General features: G+C 46.9%; 1 protein-coding gene and 2 long non-coding RNA genes across 4 annotated transcripts in view; 2 read left to right on the top strand and 1 right to left on the bottom strand.

Annotated features, from left to right (window-relative positions):
• Positions 1-3,917: 3,917 nt before the first annotated feature.
• LOC122380583 overlaps positions 3,918-22,012 on the bottom strand; it is a 59,855-nt gene continuing 41,760 nt past the window's right edge. Inside the window, exons 2-3 of the long non-coding RNA XR_006256350.1 lie at positions 21,175-21,666; positions 3,918-5,170 (exon numbers count right to left, since the gene is read on the bottom strand). This is a non-coding gene — a long non-coding RNA (uncharacterized LOC122380583). The remainder of the gene's footprint in view (positions 5,171-21,174; positions 21,667-22,012) is intronic.
• Positions 7,438-15,057, top strand: LOC122380582. Of its 2 annotated transcripts, XR_006256349.1 has the most exons (3): positions 7,438-7,886; positions 8,045-8,275; positions 14,657-15,057. It is a non-coding gene; the product is annotated as an uncharacterized LOC122380582 (long non-coding RNA). The 2 variants fall into 2 exon arrangements; XR_006256348.1 differs by having other exon boundaries at positions 7,438-8,275.
• Positions 11,577-15,057, top strand: LOC122380581. The gene is made up of 2 exons (XM_043363865.1): positions 11,577-14,846; positions 15,005-15,057. The coding sequence occupies exon 1, from the start codon at positions 11,615-11,617 to the stop codon at positions 14,339-14,341; it is 2,727 nt and encodes a 908-aa protein (XP_043219800.1). The 5' UTR covers positions 11,577-11,614; the 3' UTR covers positions 14,342-14,846; positions 15,005-15,057.

Genomic DNA, 22,012 nt, shown 5'->3' on the forward strand with positions numbered 1-22,012 from the left:
GACAGCAAATATCATCACAAAGAATTAAGATCGTGATAATCGCATTTAGAAAGTCGATTCATGACAGCTAAACACAAAAAGAGCCTTGTAACGCCGTGTAGGGGAGAGTGGGGCAAAGCGGCCACCCGGGGCAAAGCGGCCACCCATCGTTTTAGCCCTTCATAGCTGGCGTCAGTTCCAATTTATGGTTTCCAATTATACTTCTCTTCACGGTCGTTCGAATGAGCCAGACCGGGGTTTCAGGCCCATCACCAATGTTCTGTGAAACACGGAAAAGCATTTCTTGCCAGGTTACCAACTATGTTTACAATGTTAAAATGTTATGTTATTCCATAACCGTTTGGAATTTTTATAAGCGTTCTTGTCCATGCATTGCATTGTTATCGTACATGTACTCTACCAATTTTAATGTTTTTTACCCCACTAATAGCTAAGCTGGAATATTTTTGTCTCGGACGGTATGCGCGGGGCAAAGTGGCCGGGGCAAAGTGGCCACCCCCCAATTGGCCATAAGTTGCTTCCATCTGGATAAAAAACATTATTTATATTCAAATGTGTCGTCATGCATTCATCTTGGCCACTTTTCAGTTGCATGAGTTACCAAATAATGCAATTAAATGTTTATTTTCATGAAAATCCTTTCTTTGTTTACCTACAGGTGGAAGATGATAAAGTAAACATCCATCCTCGCTTAACCTTGTCACCATCAAATACCCTAGTCGTACACGAGGCAACTATTTTGTTTCTCATATCGGGACTTGAGAAGACGCCGGTGGCCGCTTTGCCCCAGGGCAAGGGGCAAAGTGGCCAATATGCATATGTTTAAAGTTTTGTCAATATCTTTCATATGTGAACGCCTTTGGAAATAAAACGCAGTTGAAATAAAAGGCAACTTAATAGGGATCACATTGGTATAGAAAGAATCTTTCCAAGTTTAAAAATCAAGCGTTGGCATCGTGAGAAGCGTTAGGGTGGCCGCTTTGCCCCACTCTCCCCTATTATTTGTAGGCTAACATGTATTTTATTTGTAGCCTAACAGGATGTCACAGTCGGCAGGTGTGGTAACCTTATCAAGAGACTGGATGCGCGTTTTTAATATATCATTTTACAAAGGTTTATACACGGACGTTTTCAAACAACACAATGGTATTATCTTATGAACATATCCGTTCTACTTACAATATACAACATTCATGCCTACATAGTTATATTTAGTCCAAACAAAGTAGCATGAGACTTCAAGGAATTATCCGGCAATAAGCCATGTTGAATTTGACGTTTTCATGGCGCAGTGGTATCATTTAAGCGGATAAGAAGGAGCGAGTATTGTTTCTATCGTCTGCATGTATAAACAAATACAGAAAGACCATCTGCTGGTGGTGAGGTAAATACATTCACTGTAAGGCTACGCTTGTAAAGCACTCAATTACATATACTTACTTTAAAATTTACACATAGAAACATTGCGCCCTTTCGTCAAATGTTGTGCATTCTACATTTGCATACATTCATGGATCCATTCACAAAGGAAGTCCCTAGCTTCTGGATAGGTAGGTGCTTACGTACTATGCTAGTCGGGAACAAAGGCTAATTTAGATATTCAGATCACGGTATATCGGTTTTATTGCATGAGAGACAAGTACCACTCCACTTCCTGAATTCCAGTTCATACAAATGGTCTCTACTTTCGGCAGTGCTGCACGCCAACAGGCACGGCCGGTGGCTTAGGTGCAACGTGTGGCACTTTTTCGGCAGCCGTTTATGCATACAAGGTCGTCCTTGCCACGACTTAGCAACATTTTATGATGTGACCGGAATGTCTTGTGAATGCAGGGGAAACCGTTAGGTCTGAATAAGCAAATGAACGTTGCTTCCTCATGGCCTTGCTGTGTTATGGCACGTCTGATAACAGAAAGGTGCGGTGCCTACCGTTTATAATTAACCAGAATATGTACGAATATTGCAGCTCTCATTGACAAGTCAGCAGATCAACTTAGAAGCCCGAGGTTTGGAAGCGGTGCAGTGGGTGAAACAGTGCCACACTGATTTGGTATAAAACATTGCGAAGATAGCAATCTTTGAAATCTTTGGAGCTGAAATATGGTGCGAGTTGCGACTTCAGCTCCATTTCAATTCAGGTCTCATAACAAAACAGCTCGTCTCATAATTGTGCTGAGTGTATTGCACTGAGTGGGCGAAAAATTACGCAGGTACGAAGAGTCAGGTCGGACGACCGATGCCTCGCTCACTGCTCAAGCCACCTACATCCCTACCATCTAGCGGTCGACCGGCGAACTAAGCAGAAAGTCTCATGCAGAGGGCAGCACAGTACAGTGGAAGCTCGATCTCGGGAACATCGAACATGGACATGGACGGTGGGCGGTGAGAATACTAGACAACAAAATTGGACCAAAACCAGAATACATGCACCTATCCGTGCTTCTATCCTCAGGATACTGAAATCCTTCTCCTCCACGCCACAACCCCCTTCCGGGCTGGACAGGCAATTTTATCTCATGCGGGCTGCTCCCTTGGAGCGGCACCGCTGCTCCCGAGGGAGCTGCACCCCGTAGCCGGGTGCAGAGAGTGCTTGGGGGGCTGGTCGGCCTGTCCTATGGACGGGCTCAGCCCCGGCGACTCTCTAGGGTGCCTGCCCAGACCAATGTCTCCCCCTAATTCCTATCATCCTTCCGGCTCTGCAATGGTCTTGTCGACCGAAAGGGCCTAACCCAACAAAACAAACAAACAAACAAACAAACAAGAATACATGCGCATGCCTTAGGTATCCCAGACTGTGGCCTGTTCCGATGCACTTCAAATAAAAAATCATCGCAAATGACGCGAATATAGTACCTAATGTTCGAGGTTTTGTCATCAATGGCCTATGAAAGACGTGTACCAAGTTAGGCGTTTTCTAAGGTTTTTTTTAGCAATCGTTTCAGCCAGAATACGTTCAATAATCACATAGGTTTCGCACAATAATCATACGACGGGAAAAGTTAAATGAGTGCCTCAAATAAATCCACCTATATTTTCCTTTTTTAATAAGATCTCAGTCCGAACTGAGCAGTCAACGCCGCTCACAGCGGTGCTGGCCGTGACATTATGATCCCATTCTCCTGCCACGCATCTCCAGCGACGATCTCACGCGGTTATGCGTTGGTTCGGCCCACACTGCGCCGCGTGCGCCGCTGGGCTGCTTGGAAAACATTGGATGGCGGTCACCCAACAACCAAAACCGAACCGGCGCCGAACCAAAGGCCGCCGCCGTGGTCCTCAACGGTGGTCAACATTCAAATCCGACGCACCGAGCGCGACAGCGGGGATCGGGGTATTATTTGGGATATTGTCCTAGCACTTCTGGCTCTGCGATTCGTCTACCGATCCTTCCGCGCACAAGCATTCTTCTCTTTGCGACAGCTTACAGAGAAACCGTTTAGCCCACATGCCAATCTTGAGTATTTTGTAATTTGGGTTTTCATCTACCGCACATCTGGATCAACAACCTGATTTCACCGGCACTATAGCGAGCTGAAATTTCAGCAGTGTCACTGTGTCAGCGGAGTCCGGGCGAGGCCCGTTCCTGTATGTACGTGAGCCCGGTGTCAGTGATGTCACCCTCCCCCACCCGTCAGTGACCTGTCAGCGGACTGTTTGCCCATTTACAGCGTCAACACTGGACTTCTGTGACGCCGTCGTAGCTGCACAGACACCGCGAGGGACACTGCACAGGACTCCAGCGCCGATTCGTGACAAATTTGTCTGTCGGTTATACAAATACACTCAACACAAATTCGGAGTTATACATTATACCAAGAGTGAAAACTAATGATCACGATCATTCCTTCCTTAGAAATGGCAGCTGAATATTGCGATGCCGCTCCATTCGTACGCTGTAACCGCAGACCAAAAGCTGTTCGCAGGCTGAGCCAACCTGACGACTATCCGCTCGCGCCGCTGGCAAATTCGCCGAACACATGAGATGAAGACGCGACCGGGCCGCCCCGACCGGTCATAAAGGTCACATGGATGACCCCGGGCGTGAGTGAGAACGGCACTATTCGGGCGCGGCGCTGGCCGGCCCACGCCGACCGCCCGCGGGTGCAATCATACGAGTGGGCGCAGCTCAGTCAACGCGACTCCATTCAATCACGGACGCGACTCCAGTCAATCACAGACGCAGTTCAGTCAATCATAGACGCAGTTCAGTCAAGGCGGCTTCAGTCAGCGCCACTCAATTCAATCACAGACGCAGCAGTTCAGTTAGTCAGGTGCAGTTCAGTCTATGCGACTCCATTCAGTCACAGACGCAGTTCAGTCCGTCATGACAGTGAATCAGCCGCGGGGCCTGTATGCACTACCGCCCAGAGCCAGGCAGGTTGAGCAAGTAGACGTGGCAAAAGTTTGCTGGCTAGTGTCCGATGAGAGAAAATGATGCCAGTTATAATAAAAAAGGCATTCCAAGGCTCAAGCGCGTAACCGTTTTGAACTAATTTTGATAAGGGGTGCATGACAATGTCGATTCGTAGTCTTGCTCGTCATCTTCATGCAATACAATTTTGACGACACTTGCAATATTCTCGAATGCATAAGAAAAAGTTGCCAGATTTATACGATAAACAGTAAACACTGTATTTTTCCGTGGTCCCATCTGGTCTCAAGGCCGGCTCCTCCCGTCGTTTATGCTCGTATACCGCTCAATGCTGGCGTATTTTCCAGAGGGCTGTTTTGATACAAACACTGAATTCCTCATCCATACCCACAACTCGGTCAGAAAACATCCAGAAATATGTTTACGAACTACGAGCGCTGCATAAACGAGACAAGCCGGCGGCGTGATCAAAATATTAGCTGAATAACAGAGGGACGCGGATATAGACTGTAAGCAACAGGCAGTGTCTCAAGCCGCCATATACTGAAATCACGAGACGGGAATGAATTTCTACGGCATATCGAAATACTGGTGCGAGTGGATATGACACGTAAATAATACATGAATCTGTTCTACTCATGCAACGGGTACTCACATTGGGTTGGTGGCGTTCCAGAAGACCTGGATGCGTCGCGCGTGACACTGACGGACCAGAAGATGAAGCACCAGCAGGCCCCACAGGGCCAACTCGGGGAGTTGCATCGCGGCAGGACGCTCACTGACGGGGCGCCATGGAAGCTGCAACAGCCGGAGACGGACAGTCATAAGCGGCAGGATGGTTTTAGAAAGAGCGCGTCACGACAGCGGCAACAGGAGGGGAGAAATGTTCATAAACGCTAGCTTTATTTATAGGGAAAAGACAATATTCGCACAGCGTCCGAGGTCAGAGACACAACAGCCCGAAACAAATGAATCCTGGAACGGGATTTCATAAGGCTGTTTATGAAAGGATAGATGGAAAAATAAGCTGTTGAAAAAAATGTTACTTTATTCATCTAAATGTTTAATATGTTTCAGCAGCCAAAAGGCAACTTGCGCAAAGCAAGCGGCCACGTTGGTTCAAAGGTCAACCGTTCTGTTTGTATGTGAACTTGTTTTCGTGGTGCATTTCTCTGAATGAATGAATGAATGGAATGAATTAATTCCTAAATTAGTAAGCAAGGGCCTTGACAGTCAGCCTTCCGAAATGAACGAACATGCAGTGCAGCAGCTCTGCACGCGCTTCATTCCCATGAGTGGGCGGCCGGCGGCCGGGCCCGAGGGCAGCACCCACCAGTAGCGGCGGCCGAGGTGCTGACATTTGGCCACAAATAGAGCGCCCGGCACGCCAGGCCACTAATGAGTGCATACCACTGACGGGAGCGGCCGCGGCCCGCCACCGCACCGGCGGACGGACAGATTGACCGTCCCGTTATGGACAGACTGGCGGGCGCCGGGGAATGGCCAGCCGGCCCGGACAGAGGACGCTGTGTTGATATTTCCGTTCATAGATGGCGCCACCAGTGTGCGCCTGAAGGTATGCTGTGCCGCCCGACACCGTGCGCACATACGGCCGACCGAGTGGTGTGCGGAACGCGGCGGAAGGAACGACAAACTGACGAACGACCGTGCTTTGGATATTTTGAAATGTTCAAATGAGAGTTTAGGAAATTGTAAATATTTACTTTCCATGAAGACAAAATGCATTTATAATTGGTTATCTTATTTTTAACGGAAGACACCAAGAAAGGACGCACACCATCACATTCAGCGAAACAGCCATGAACACGAGCGCCTATCTGGCTGTCTGCAGAGATCTGGGTTAGAGCGCTCAGTAGCGCTGCATTTGATGCGCCGGCGAGTCCGAGCCACTGACTATACCCGCTGGTGGACACCGGAGGCCGGCCAGCCGAGGGCCATTACCGGAGCCGCTCCAGTGTTATCTGCCGCCAGACCGGCTGCATGGGACCGTGGAGGCCATCGTCGTACGGTGCCGTCGTTACACGGCACACATAGCAGCTCACGGCTCTTAGCTCCGGTCGGCGAGCGGCCGGCGGCACTTAGCAGCTCGGCAACGGCCCCGGAGCTGAACGGCAGAGTCGACGGGGTCATCGGAGTAGCCCGGTAAACCGTGGCGAGGGTAAACACTAAAAGGTAGGTGTCGGCTGTCAGTGAATGCTAGTTGGGTTCATGGACTACGAACAACCTATGCGACAAAATTATCCATTTATATTTTAGATTGCTACAGGATGGATTGGCCGTTTTCACGACGGCCATCTGGTACACATCTGGTGCACATTTGGTACAGATTAGGTGCAGATTTGGTCAAATCAGGTTCAGTGTGTCTCTTACTAGCTATCAGCTAGGGTTGCACTAATTGTTTGCTAGGGTTGCACTAATTGTTTATATGCCGGCTTTGTCATATTATCAAAAAGTATCATCGATTAAAGGTAGTGTGCCACCTTTGAAAGATTTCCCATTTTATTTTTCCTAGGATAAGAAGCTTCTGTTTTTACCTAATATCGCAAAAAAAATCAAAAATGGGCCTGGAATAGTGCCTTTTTCGCCTAAAAGTTTATCGGTTTTTAGATATGTATAACAACTGTAGTGGGCTCACCTGCAAACAGGCGTCGGGCAACAATCGCGAATGCGGCGCACTTGTGACAATAAGCAAAGGTCATTATAGTGTTACGACCATACGACATACGGGAATGAGTTATCAGCTGTCTAATCGTAGACAACACAATGTCGAGCCTTAAACTGTAAGCCCGTATTGGTATTGTTTCTTTTATTTGGCTGTCGAACATTATTTATGGTTTGAAATATGATTTTATGTAAAATAATTGATATGAAAAAGCCGTCTTATAAGTTATGACCCCATTTCACCACACGCAAGTGGCTGAAATGACAATGATCAGCTGACGCATTTTTCTTGGCCTTAGTCAGAGCGCGCAGCCCGACGCACCACCACCGCACCACAAAGTATGAGCAGAAGCCGCGCCCAAAGCCAGGGCCCCGGTTGTTAAAGCCGAGTATCTTTTTATGTTGGCTGCAAAATGGATCTTAATCTGTCGAGTTTTTCTTCTGTTGGCAGGTATCTTATGTTAACGGCACATGTCTTATATATATATTTTTAGCGTTTGTCTCGTGAAGTCAGATTTAATTTGCTGATTCAATTGTTGTTTCGTTGGCCAGAGATTATGTTATTTTTCTATAGGTTTTGGTATCGCTTTTTTGTCATTTTTATGTTTTATGCTTTTGCGTCCGTTTACAAAATCACCAAAGGACAGTGAGCGGGTGAGCGGCGCGAAGCGGAACGAACGAACCTGAACGAACGAACGAACCTGTACGAACGAACGAACCTGTACGAACGAACGAACTTATACGAACGAACGAACTTATACGAACGCCAACGAACGAACGTTAAATCGGCGGTGTCAAGTTCTTGCCGGTGGCTGCAGACCTGAAACAATCCGTGAGTTTTCTTTGCGTTTATGTGTTTGTGTGCTATGTGTTTCGTTTTATTTGGTTACTACTTCTATCGTACTTATATTTGGTTACGTCTTATATCGCTACTGACTGTCTTTTTTAATTGTCATACTTATGGACCTGTTGGTGTTTTGTTTCTTGCAGAAAACCGTTTTTAAATACAATGAGTATTGGATCCTGAGGCTCCACCGGTAAAGGTTTTGGATTGGTTTGGTATCGTCTTACTCCGGAAATTAAGAAATCAAGTTGAATCCAATGTTCGTCAGTACGAAAACTGCAAGAAGAATCAACAAGGTGGATTAATTCGATTCTGATCTGTGTGAGAGGCACAGTAAGTTCTGCAAGACCTTCAAATCTATCATCCCAAAATCTAAGGTACAGTGACTTCATATTATATTCTTCGGCGTTCTTCAGCAACCTCACGGCTGTCTTCTGGAACCTGCTGGGTAGGGGTTCGGGCTTCTGTTGTTGGGTCAGCTTAGGCCTCTGTCTGTTGTTGAGCTGGTTTGATTTTCTGTTGTTAACGAATACGATTACGAATTGCGCATTGCGACATAGGGCGAGTAGTGCTACTAAGTACTAACTGATCGGTAGTAAACGAACTTATATGTATGTACACAAGATCGAACAAGATCACGTATTGCTTGATGTTGAGGTCTTGTAATTTCGTTTAACTGAACTTTTAGTAGGTAATTTGCGTGACATGTAATCACGTTCTCACTGTCCTTTTATCCCTTTAGCCCAACCTTTTGTTATTGTTTTTTTGTTTTTACGTTTTGTTTTTTCATAATTGCTTTATTCTTAATTCCTTTATTCTCTTTGTCTTGTTATTTTTAACATATTATTAGCACTTATCGGCTAGCCATCTATCGTTTACTATTTCACCATATTTGGCTTAGCATCCATTTTGCAAGTCAGCATACACTGCTACCCGGTGCTATACACCCAACTTTTAAACATGTCGGGAAATTTCAACAATATAACTCGGGGGCAGTTGCGAATACTGCTTGATAAGATGGGACAGGATACACAAGGGACAAAATCTGTTTTGATTGAGAGACTTCAAACTTGCCTAAAGGAAGATAATTCTGCATGCCGCTCAAATAGCCCAGTCGTGCCTTTACAACCGGACGCTGATGACGTGCCAAGGCTTAGCACAAGATCACCATTAAAACCTCCCGATATTTCTGGCCTCGAGGCAGCACGTATTCATTGGGAAGTAAGTTCACAAGCTTCGGCCTCGTCTTCGATAGTCTCCGAAAGAGTACGCCGTGCAGGACTACAGGCTAGGGCATCATATTTAGAGCAGAAACATTTGCTAGATCGCCAAGCGCAGGAACTTAAGGCTAGGCAGGAGATGTTGGAGTTGAAAATGCAAATTGGGGAAGTCAGTGCGAGGGAAGCAGCGTTAGAAAGGGAGGAGGAAGGAATTGCAATGGGTTTTCAGGAAACTGAACGTGATGACGCCGCGTTTCGGGATAACGCGCCAAACATGCAATATGTTTCTCATTCTCCCTCAGCTCATTCGCCCTCAGCAACTAGGGACCACTTAGAGGACGTTCATGCCTCACAGTCAACCCAATCGAACGTGCGTAGCGACATAAATCCTTCTTATGACCTGGCTAGACGACTCCATCTTCCTCCTTTGGAGATTTCAACGTTTGATGGAGATTTAAGTAAATATAAATGTTTCATGCGGGCTTTTAAGTCAAATATTGCTACAAAGGTAGATGATGAAGATGAAAAATTGCATTATTTATACCAATAGGTACACTTCCGGACGACCAAGGGAGATTGTCTCCACATGCTTACACCTGCCACCAACGAGAGGGTTCGTGGAAGCGGTAAGTTTGCTGGATAAACGTTACGGGTGTCCGTTTCAGGTGGCGTCGGGTCTGGTCGATACCCTGATACAATGCCCCGCGGTGAGGCTCGATGACGTCCAGGGATTAGAAACGTTTGCTATTCAGTTGAGGGGAACCATGAATGCCTTGTTAAGCCTCCCATGCGGAACGGATTCAGTCGACATCAAAACCGTCCGTTTGCTCTTAGACAAACTGCCTTCGTTTTTTAAGGATAAATGGCGGATCAAAGTCGATGATATTGAACAAACAGAGCAGCGAAAATCAGACTTTAGAGACTTTGTTTACTTCATTGAAAGGGAGGCGCGCATTGCATCCAACCCGTCATATGGGAGACATTTAACAAATGTAACGAAAAATTACCAAGATAGAAAACATGAAAGCAAATATCACGCGAGAGGGACACTTTTAGCCGGTAACGTCAGCTCTCATCACTCCTCGTGTCTTTATTGTCAGCAGGATCATGAAGTCGCCGAGTGTCCCGAGTTGAGAATGCAGAGCAGAGATGTCAAAATGACGTTTATACGGTCAAATAAGCTTTGCTTTGGTTGTTTGTTACCGAATCATTTAAGCAAATATTGTGAAAATAAAAAGATTTGTACAGAATGTGGGAGTCGGCACCCAACTATCCTTCATTTTGACCGAAAACAAACTCCACTCTCAACAGTCACTTTGGGCCATCTTGCATCAAGTGGAGGAGCAAAATTGCAAGTCGTACCAGTGTGTGTTACGTTATTCGGGGTGACGAAGTTCACGTCTGCCTTTTTGGACTCCGGCAGCACACATTCGTTCATTTCAAGAAATTTACTCGCTAGTTTAGGGGTTGAACCAGCCGAAAGTACTTCAATTACTCTTTCTACTATCAACACAGATCACAAATTTGAAACATGCGTTGTTTCGAAGGTTACCATGGAGGATTTACAACACAACAATAAATTAGAACTTCCTCCGTTATTTGTTCTAAATAAGATCCCAGTGTCCATCGAGGATGCCCCGAACGTTAGAGATTTAAACAAATGGCCGTACTTGAGACAAAACGGGGTATACTTAGAAGAAAACTTTAAGCACGACGTAGGCCTTCTACTTGGGAATAATGTGGCGGCGGTGATGGAGCCGTTTGAGGTGGTTCCCAGTCAGAACGGCGGGCCATTCGCCGTGAGAACCAGGTTCGGATGGGTCCTAGGTGGGGTTGATAAGGATTCTCCAGTTCGTCTGAAAGTTAACCAATTGCAAGTGGCTCTTGACGACGTTTATGGTAATAGGGCTGAATATCGGTTGGGTCTGTCCGCAGAAGACATTAGGTGGCACGAAATGGTAAAGGCATCGTGCCAGCTGATAGATGGTCGGTACGAAATAGCCCTGCCGTTTCGTGATCCAAGTCTTAAACTTCCAAACAATAAGTCTGTGGCTTATAGGCGCCTTGTGCAACTGAAGCGCAGATTCGAGAATCAGCCCCATTTCTTGAGAGAATATGCCAAGCAAATTGATAAACTGTTAGACAACGGCTACGCTGAAAGAGCTCCCGATCTCTCGAGCAATGCAGAAGGTAGGATATGGTTTGTGCCCCATCACGGAGTCGAACACCCTGTTAAGAAAGGCAAATTACGCGTTGTTTTTGACTGCGCTAGCTCCTTTCAAGGAAAAAGTCTAAATGAGGAGCTTTTACAAGGACCTGACCTTACCAACACCCTGACAGATGTTCTACTTCGTTTCCGACAAGAACCCGTTGCCTTCATGGCGGACGTCGAGGGTATGTTCTTACAGGTGAGGATTCCCGAGAAACAACGTGATTTTTTTGCGTTTCCTATGGTGGCCCAATGGAAACATCGCCTCGAATCCTAAGGAATATAGGATGACAGTTCATCTTTTTGGCGCTGTTTCCTCTCCTAGCTGTGCAAATTTTGCGCTTCGTCGCACCGCTCTAGACAATGAACGGTTGTACGACCCATTGGTGTCTAGGACAGTTCTTAATAACTTTTATGTGGATGATTGTCTTGCATCGACTGGAAAAGAAGATGTTGCTGTGAAGCTGGCATCTGATCTTAAGCAATTGTGTCTGAGAGGTGGATTTAATCTCACCAAGTTTGTTAGCAATAGCGTTACAGTTTTGAAATCCATTCCAGAAGTTGACTACTCGCCCGGTATCCAAACACTAGATTTGAAATCAGATACTTTGCCTTCTGAGCGAGCCTTAGGCGTTGGCTGGAACGTTCGTTCTGATCGCTTAGAATATCAAGTTGACTTGCAAAAATTTCGGGGCAAGCCTGTCACAAGACGAGGGCTTCTGTCCGCCACAGCAGGTCTTTATGATCCACTGGGGCATGTTGGTCCGTATGTAATGCGGGCCCGAATGCTCTTACAAGAGCTGACTCGCCTTCGTTTAGGTTGGGACGATGAGGTGCCATCCCACTACCACAGACAGTGGAAGCAATGGTTAGCAGATCTAGAATGTCTATCCCAGTATAGTCTTCCCAGGTGCATATGTTTCGGTGGCCTTTCCTCTGCCGTCCTCCTCGAGCTGCATCACTTTTCGGATGCCAGCGAAAGGGGGTACGGGGTGGCCTCGTACGTGCGAGCCGTCAATGGAGACGGTCAACTGTCTTGCAATCTTTTGGTCAGCAAATCCCATTTAGCACCAATTAAGCCTCTCAGTATCCCAAGGCTGGAGCTTTCTGCTGCAACACTAGCTGTCAAAGTCAATTTAGAAATACAAAGAGCGTTTCCATTCGATTTTAAGCCAGACATCTTCTTCTGGACTGATAGCACTACAGTGTTGAAATATATACAGAATGAGGCAGCGCGATTTCATGTGTTCGTGGCAAATCGTTTGGCAGTTATACGAGACGGCTCTTCAATAGACCAATGGCGATGGGTTCCTTCGGAGTTAAACCCAGCCGACATTTTGTCACGCGGGTGCGATGGAACTACCCTTCTCAAAGAGTGTATGTGGCGTCAAGGTCCATCGTTTCTACTTGAATCACGGGAGAAATGGCCCCGATTCCCTGTCTTAGAAGATAATGCAGAGGACCCTGAACTAAGAGTGACCACTGTTGCATTAAACAGCCGAACAGAAAATGAAACAAAGATTCAAAAGAATTCGAGCATTCAAAAATTGATTGATCATTATTCCTCGTGGCAGCGTTTGAAGAGAGCAGTTGCGTGGGTACGACGCGTTATAGACACATTGGCTGGTAAACAGAAATCAGCACGAGCATCAGAGCTGACTGTAACAGAGCTAAAGTCAGCCGAGAATATTATCATCAGGGAACTTCAGGGTCAGTACTATGCGGAGGAGGTAGAGAATCTGAAAGCAGGACGGGAAGTGCGGCGGTCCAGCAGCCTTGTGTCTTTGGACCCCACGTTGGAGGATGGTCTTCTGAGAGTAGGAGGTCGTTTAGGGCACGCGATGGGCGTGGCCTATGAAAGTAAACATCCTTTGATCATTCCAAATAAAGGGCGAATTCCGGAATTAATCATACGGGATATTCACGAGAGGATTGGCCATGCAGGTCGTCAATGTGTCCTGGCGGAATTGCGTAAGAGCTTTTGGCTAATCAAAGCCAATACGGCGGTTAGGAGATGTCTCCACCAATGCCTCCGCTGCCGCAGGCTTTTTCGTACTACGGAGACGCAAAAAATGGCTGATTTGCCTGCAGATCGAATACAGCAAAGTGAGCAGCCATGGGTGAGTACCGGGGTAGATTATTTTGGACCATTCTATACCAAGAGAGGGCGTGGGCAGGTCAAACGTTACGGTGTCATTTTTACATGCTTGGCCATTCGCGCCGTCCACCTGGAAGTAGTCGAAATTTTGTCGTCTGACTCTTTTATATGCGCCCTCAAGCGCTTCGCGGCCAGGCGGGGCTCACAAATAAGAATCATGCGTTCTGACAACGGGACAAATTTTGTGGGAGCGGATCGTGAGCTGAAAAAAGAGCTCGAGTTTCTTGTTCAGCATGAGGCCCAAATTCGGAGAGACTTGATAAATCGAGGTATTGAATGGCGTTGGAACCCCCCTGGTGCCTCTCACTTCGGAGGCGCATGGGAGCGATTGATTAGGAGTGTTCGTAAGATACTGAGCGGTTTACTCAGGGAGCAAACATTTACTGACGAAACACTAACCACATTCCTTTGTGAAGTGGAAAGCATTATGAATAATCGACCCTTGGTACCAGTGACAAGTGACCCTCGAGACGACCTGCCGCTAACGCCCAATCACTTGCTGCATTTACGTTCTGTTTTGCTACCAGCCTCAATGGTGACAGATATAGATGCGTTTAGCAAAAAGAACTGGAAACGAGCATCGTTCCTTGCAGAGCAGTTTTGGCGACGTTGGCGTGCGGAATATCTCCCATTACTTCAGCCAAGGGCCAAGTGGTCAAGGCTCCAGACAAATTTGCAGGTAGGCGATGTGGTGCTTATTGTTGACAGTTCAGTCCCGCGGGGTGTGTGGCCTCTTGGCTTGATAGAAGAGGTCAGAACAAGCACTGACTCGAGGGTACGATCCGTCAAAATCCGGTGTAAAGGTACCACGATTTGGCGGCCTGTTCAAAAGCTAGTTAAAATCACGGAAAGTTAAAAATCTCTCAATCTGAATAAATTTGATCCCATAGTATCAAATGGGCCGGGTGTTAAAGCCGAGTATCTTTTTATGTTGGCTGCAAAATGGATCTTAATCTGTCGAGTTTTTCTTCTGTTGGCAGGTATCTTATGTTAACGGCACATGTCTTATATATATATTTTTAGCGTTTGTCTCGTGAAGTCAGATTTAATTTGCTGATTCAATTGTTGTTTCGTTGGCCAGAGATTATGTTATTTTTCTATAGGTTTTGGTATCGCTTTTTTGTCATTTTTATGTTTTATGCTTTTGCGTCCGTTTACAAAATCACCAAAGGACAGTGAGCGGGTGAGCGGCGCGAAGCGGAACGAACGAACCTGAACGAACGAACGAACCTGTACGAACGAACGAACCTGTACGAACGAACGAACTTATACGAACGAACGAACTTATACGAACGCCAACGAACGAACGTTAAATCGGCGGTGTCAAGTTCTTGCCGGTGGCTGCAGACCTGAAACAATCCGTGAGTTTTCTTTGCGTTTATGTGTTTGTGTGCTATGTGTTTCGTTTTATTTGGTTACTACTTCTATCGTACTTATATTTGGTTACGTCTTATATCGCTACTGACTGTCTTTTTTAATTGTCATACTTATGGACCTGTTGGTGTTTTGTTTCTTGCAGAAAACCGTTTTTAAATACAATGAGTATTGGATCCTGAGGCTCCACCGGTAAAACCGGTAACGTGAGGTAGCCGAGTCAGGGCAGCGTGCGCTGACCCAAGCCGGGGCCGCAGCTTTGGGCGCGGTCTACCGCATCCCTGCGGGCAGCCCCGGGCTATCACATGACACCGGGAGGACGCGCGGCTCCGGCTTGGGTCAGCGCACGCTGCCCTGACTCGGCTACCTCACGTTACCGGGGCCCTGGCTTTGGGCGTGGTCTACCGCACCACCTAACAGGCGTGTTCGAAACCGCAGGAGCTGATGATGAACGGGTTTATCGAAACTTGATTGGATGAGCATATCGGTAATAGCGATTTCAGCGTGTGCATTTATTGTTCATAGTGGTGTGAAATGTGGTTGGGGTACGACCGACAACCCGTCGGGGCGAATTTCGCACTGGGGTACTCAAAATTTGAAGAATTTAAGACGTTTCCATGAGTTTTGAAGGTATGGATAAGTTCTAAAAATCCGGTTCTCCTTATCTGGGCCATTAACTCCATACGGTCCAGGAAAGCTGGCACACTACCTTTAAAACACTGAAATAAATTCATAAAATACAGATATTTGCTGTAAAAGAGATTAGGTGCAGATTTGGTCAAATTAGGTCAGGTGCACTCGCCGGATAGCTCGTCGTGAAAACGATCATTATAAAATGTTATACCTTTGCATACATGAGGCAAGGTATTCATTGACACAGAGGTCTATGAATAGACACAGAGGTCTATGAATACGCAAAAATAGTATTTCGGTGGCAACAAGTCGCACATGGCCAAAACTAAACTTAGCTGTTCTCATTCAATGAACATGGCGTCGCGCCCACGCGGCTCTGCTCGGCGGCATTGTCAGGTCGCATTACGGCCGCCCGGCCGGGGGGATTGTCAGGGCCCGCGGTGGCGGCGGCAGTGCTCTGATGAGATTATCGGTGGCGGCGGCGGAGCCCGCCCGCCCACTCTGCCCGTCTCCAGAGCGGCGCCGGCGAATTGTGAACACAGCTATCCTGGTGAACTGGCCCCATTCATACCATGACTAGGTCGCCACAAAACCGACGAAAGAACCGCGGCGACCGCACGCTACCGCCACCCACAGAGCTGAACGTCAGAGTAACTTATCACACAGACATACAAACGGCGGGCACGCCACCAGCAGCCATATTGGCACGACATCCGTGCGCACCCAACCGAGACAAATTAAAACGGCCCGCTTTGTTCAGCTAGTTTTAACCGCTCCCGGCTCAAACTTTGATATTACCTATCACACGGTGTCAGAAGCAAGCATCGTTCATCCGGCGGGGCCAACACGCGGCCACCGACGCGGAAATTCCCCAGAAGCGGCGAGCGGCCAAATCTGATGGCAGGATCTTCCTCCAGACTCAGATGAGTGAGATCAGAATTGTGAAATTAACTAAGGAAAAAATAATACACACTTTTCTCCTAATTTATAAAAAATTATCGATGCAAATGGTCAAAAATTCCATTTGCCACATGAATGTTATCATGTCATGGTCAATGGTCATCTTCCTGGTTGTTACCGTCAATTTGCAGCATGGAAAATTAAGTTGCGAGTCAGGTTTTTCGTCATACTTTACATTCAATATCTCCTGAGAATTAAACATCTTCTTCGTTATTTAACTGCTCGAATCAAATCACCTGCATATTTGAGTCAAGGATTGGTTTGAGAGCAACGCAAAAATATTTAAATAAGATAAAATGAACTCAGGAAGATGCCGAAAAGCAAAACGTTTACCGATGAAAGTTGCATGCATTTTAGTAAGCATTTATCATGTGCTTTACACCACACTTATTTTTAACAGTTTTCAACGGCCCGTCAAAAACATTTCACCAAAAACTCCGTAGCACCTTTTCAATAGTGACCATCAAAACCGCTTTGTTTCCTCTCAACAGCTGGATGACAAAAATTGAGCGGATTGGTTCGACCCTCTTCTTTCCCTTTCCCATAAACCTGTTCGATCGTCACTGTGCTTCTAACAGGAGTGTAATCTCCTTCTGGCACGACCATCGGCATTTCACGACTCAGCAATCCCCCTACCGAGGCGAAACAATTTCACCAGAGAAGGGGAAGAACAACGAACAATTAATACCTCCGAGACCCCCCAAAAATCATTCACTTCAAAATGAAGAGTAATTCGTGTTTAATGACTGCGAGGTTAATAGGCTATGTTGCAATCTAAATACGCCAAAACCACAAAATTTTGACATCTTCGATGGTGATTATTAGGCGTTGATATTTGAAATCAAAATGTCTTGCATGAATGTTGACAGCGTGGGTTATCAGCTGAAACATGTGACGGCATTTAACTGCTTGAGAAGGATTCGGTTTAGTCGTAAAATGCTCATCTTTAGCGAGCCATAAAACGCCGCTTAACGACTGAGAACATTGACGTACGACTAACTAAATTTCATCCCAAATCATCCTAATGGCCGTTAACCTCAGTTACCGACTCCTTTTAACGCAGTCTTCGCACAAGCGTTTCGTTTGCATTTTCTTGCTGCAGCCTCATGAAAGCGGAACAAGAAATTTCATGGCATAACCTTTAGCGGGAGAGCTAAAATATGCTGATCTGACCCGACCGAGCTGTTTCATACTCGACCAGTCCTAAATCGGACACGGATATTCTGCGGATGGGTTCCAGTCCATCTTTTCTGACGATGGGTTGGATATTTCGGCGTCCATCGCAGTAGACGTCTCTTTGCCTATGGCCCGACGAGGTAATATTACGGCCTTACCGACCAATCCGGTCGAACTGGAGAACAGCGGTTGGGATCGTGGCCCAGAAGGATACCACATCGTTTCGCAGAACAGCTGTATGTGAGGACCATGCATGAGAACTGACGATAGATAGCTTTAGGAATAAAAGTGCACGTGAAAGGAGCCATGTGATAGTTTTTGCGCATTCATTGCTCACAGTGTGTACTATGTAGTGTGTAAGCAGAATATGAGTGCGTGCATTCAGAGAGTGACTGCATCTCTTGGCCCTGGTTGCTTTCAAACTGCTAGCTTTCTCACTGCTCAAGCATGGTTACAGGGCTAACCAAATAAAGCCAAACCTAAGGCTGCAAGAGCTGGGATGCTATAACTTAAGTATTTTAATTACACTGTTCTAGTCTGTCACCGAGTTACATTCATTTCAACATAAAATATTGACTTTGAATGCAAAACCAATCAACAATGAAACACCAGCATCACTTTAGTATTCCGATCATAGCTTTTGCAAACTAGAGCTCATGCCTTACTGTCGACTTGATGTACGACTCTAACGGAAAGAGATTACTCCTTGAAGCTGTATTCAACTTCGTAGCGGTAAATAAATGAATAAAACAAATAGCGGAACAAAGCAAACCAACTACTGCCACTAGGCCTCCAGAGTTCCCGAGCAAACGCCGTTAAAACGTGTGCTCTGCTGGATGTGAGCCGCTCTCTCCCCCGTATCACCTTTGGTACGCCTTTCCAGCACTCGTAGCAGCAGCATCAGACTGCCAAACCACGCTCAGTAGCTCGGCCAAAACAATCGTGAGCGGCTTTAAAGGCCGGTAACACCGTCCAACCGCCCATTAAAGACCGTCTGCTCTGGAGACTCGGCTCAAACTGCCCAGCCAAGCTGCCGTGCTGGGTGCTGTGGCGATCCCGAGGACCATTACGGGGCCACGCCGGCCGGACCAACGGACCACACTGGACCACACTGGGCCGTGCCGGTCTCACGCTGGACCAACCGCAGACCCATCCCCACCTCCAGGGAGGCACCGCGTGCTGAGGTCGGGTCACAGACGAAAAAACAGGCGGCCAGGACCGGTCAGCCCGGCGCCGCCCCTGTCACTACAGACTGACACCGAGCAGCCGCCGTGCGCCCGGCAGGCGAACCTGTTTTGGCAATCAGGTTTTTACGGCGTCAGTGAGGCCGCATGCGCTCCTGGTGATGCTCAGGAAAAACATACAGATGGTGGTTTACATAATGTTATCGCCACTTGGGCGCTGAGGCAATGAAATCATTCGTTAGTCGTCACTCTTAAATCATTTGATAGTTTTGTTTGTTTTTTATAGTATATCCTCAGCACGCACGTCAGTCACCCCAATTGAACTAAGAAGTCTGGAGCTAGCCCACTTTGCATCGTGACCAAGTACATACATAGAACTGCTGAGTAGCCCCTACTCCGAATGGCCTCTAACAATCAAAACACTTAAAAACACATCAGCTCTAGTTTAAGGTGACAGCTCTAACACACGGAGCAATGTCTTCAACCCTAACATGTTCGTCACAGTCAATTGATGCAACTTGAATGAATAGACAGAACACGAGTCAGCGTTATTAAACAAATGTAGATGGTCGGCCAAGCGAAGCACTAACAAATAGTTAGCAAAGCCCCTTCCTGAACGTTTCAAACCCAAAAGGATGCGTTACTGTTAAGTTGAAAGTATATCCCATTTACCTTCTGCATTTAACGTGCACTAAAAGCCTTAAGGCTGTGGTTATATACATGGATAAGTAAAACAGCCTGATGATAATCAGATTCGCTTGATGTGAAACTAAAGCATCATATGCAGAAAGCAAGTTTTATTATGCCGCTATTCAAGTGGGACGATTCAATAGGAGATCCCACTAATGACCATGATGACAAGCTACCAAAGATATCGCAGAAGTGGCTGTCCAACTTCAGGAAGAATATTGACATCAGCTGTCTCGGTCGACGCGGAGCTCGCGGGCCAAATTGGGAAATATCTTTGAACTAGATGGTTCTTAACGAGCCATTGATCTTGTAAGACATGTTAAGCAGCATATAAGAGGCGAGAGCATAATGAATATACATACCTATCAGCATGACGATGAAATGTTTAATGAAATATGTTGATGAAAATTACTTCATGAATGAAATATTGCGTTATTTACACATGAGCAACTATAAATATAAATATGTCAGCCTCAGGACCAGTCCATCGGCTACAACGAGGTGCAAATGAATGCGATCCACCGAGCAAATGATTTACCGATCTATACGACGTGAATCAGTCCTCAATAATATTTATGCGACGCTATTTCTGGTTGCACTTTTTAATGATAACACATGACCGCTGGCTGTGAAAGATGTTATTTCTCTGTTGGTGCCACTGACCTCTACTTTGCGTGTTTACTTGCACGTGCTTAGCACTAAACACCCAGGTCCCGTTATGCTCTTTGAACTGATCCTTCAGTTTACACTTATTTCATTCGCTTCACTGGCGCTAATCCTCCAGGCACGTGCTCACGTGCGAGAGAACCCAAAGTCAAGTTCACAAAGCATCAGCCCCATAGAGCCAAAGCTCCATGTCTGTAGTGTATACTGTGCACGTAACCGTGTCATACCGGCCGTCTCAAAAGCCCTCTTCGGGGTCAGTCTAGGACCACAGAGCTTCACGGACCACAATTAGATCACTCGGTGGCGTTGGCACGACAGTGGCTGGACTGAATTATAATGCATGACGGGATGCTCCACTTTGTTGACGATAGTTTAGCATGGGCTCCAAGCATACGAAACGCACAAACAGCATCTAGGGAAGACCTTAATTCTGTCTGTCATCTAGCTCTTATCATCAGCAACCATACTCAGCAGCCAGCACCAACATTGAACACGCCATCCCCGCACTGTCAGCCCCTCCTTTCCCGATCGGCACGGCCTCCGCGTCCCGCACGTGCCCCCGTACAAGGCGGCAGGACCTTCTCGGCCGGGCGAATCATGTTCTGATCCTCTCTCTCCAACTGTCTAGACGCCAGCTATAGATAATTCGACTCAACATCAGCTCTAGGCCAGAGCAGCGCAGAACAGACGGAGGCGACCGAGGATTGACGGCACGTGGAAAAGCCGACCCGCGAGCACATGCAAGGCTGGATTCGTGTGTCGGCGGCTCGACTCATGGCAGTCGGACGGTAAAGGTATTAGATCACGACAGCACGTGCTGAAAGATTATAATCACATGACACGGTAGATAAGGCTGAATACCGGAAACAGCTCCAAAAATCCCGTTCAGGGTCCTATTACTATTGCTAATCCCGAATGCACATCATAACATGGCATTGAGACGGCAACTCGCCGAGTGAAAGATTGTTTTGCGGAACGAAGTTGACACTAAACGCTTAGATCTTACCTTTCTGGGAAGTTAATCCTCTTCTGCAGCCCACACTTCACGCAAAGTTAACCGGAGCACTTCCAGCAGATTGGAGAAGTCGGTATTCGTAGAATTTCCAGAGTGGCCAAATCGTCACCGCGTCACGTCTTTCGGTTCGGTTACGAGTTTACAGAACACAGTTGCTGTTCCGTTATGTTTACTACAGCTTTCCACAGTTTGTTGTCCACCTCACGAGTCGCACACCGTGCCAGTTCCACTTTCAGTTCGAGCTCACTTCACAATCCACCCGTGTCCACCGTTTACTTTAGCACTATCTCACAGCAGTCTCTCGACTCAGTCCGTTCGCTCAGCCCTTGCTGTGCACGTGCGGAACAGCGCCTTTCGTGGAATTCTCTCTCTGTTCGTGATCGATGATACTTGCTGCGGTCAGCTAACTGACAAACACCGCAGTCCTGACGAATTAGCGACGTCCGTAGTCTTCCTGACAACGATCAGTAGCAGCCTGGCAGCCTGGGAACACAAGAGGACGGACGTTAGCGCACAAAAATACATCACTCGAATACGAAGGCAATAAACGGAAGTTACTGTCATCGCTTGTGAGTGTACTTAGCTTGAAAAGCACCAGGAACATATAAAACTGCGTCAGAAGCATGTTCCTGTTCGATGTGTCATAGAAGTTGACACGTTGCAGTCTGTGCATGGTGCCAGTGTTGTACTCAAGGTAAATACCAGGGATGCGGAGCCGTGGAAATTTCAGACGGCTCCGACTCCGGCTCCGGCTCCGGAGAAAAAATCGGCTCCGGCTCCGGCTCCGGCTCCGGGTGAAATGTCATGGCGGCTCCGGCTCCGGCTCCGG

The sequence above is a fragment of the Amphibalanus amphitrite genome, unplaced genomic scaffold, assembly GCF_019059575.1.
Source record: "Amphibalanus amphitrite isolate SeventyFive unplaced genomic scaffold, NRLGWU_Aamphi_draft 000101F_arrow, whole genome shotgun sequence".
Taxonomy (NCBI): domain Eukaryota; kingdom Metazoa; phylum Arthropoda; class Thecostraca; order Balanomorpha; family Balanidae; genus Amphibalanus; species Amphibalanus amphitrite.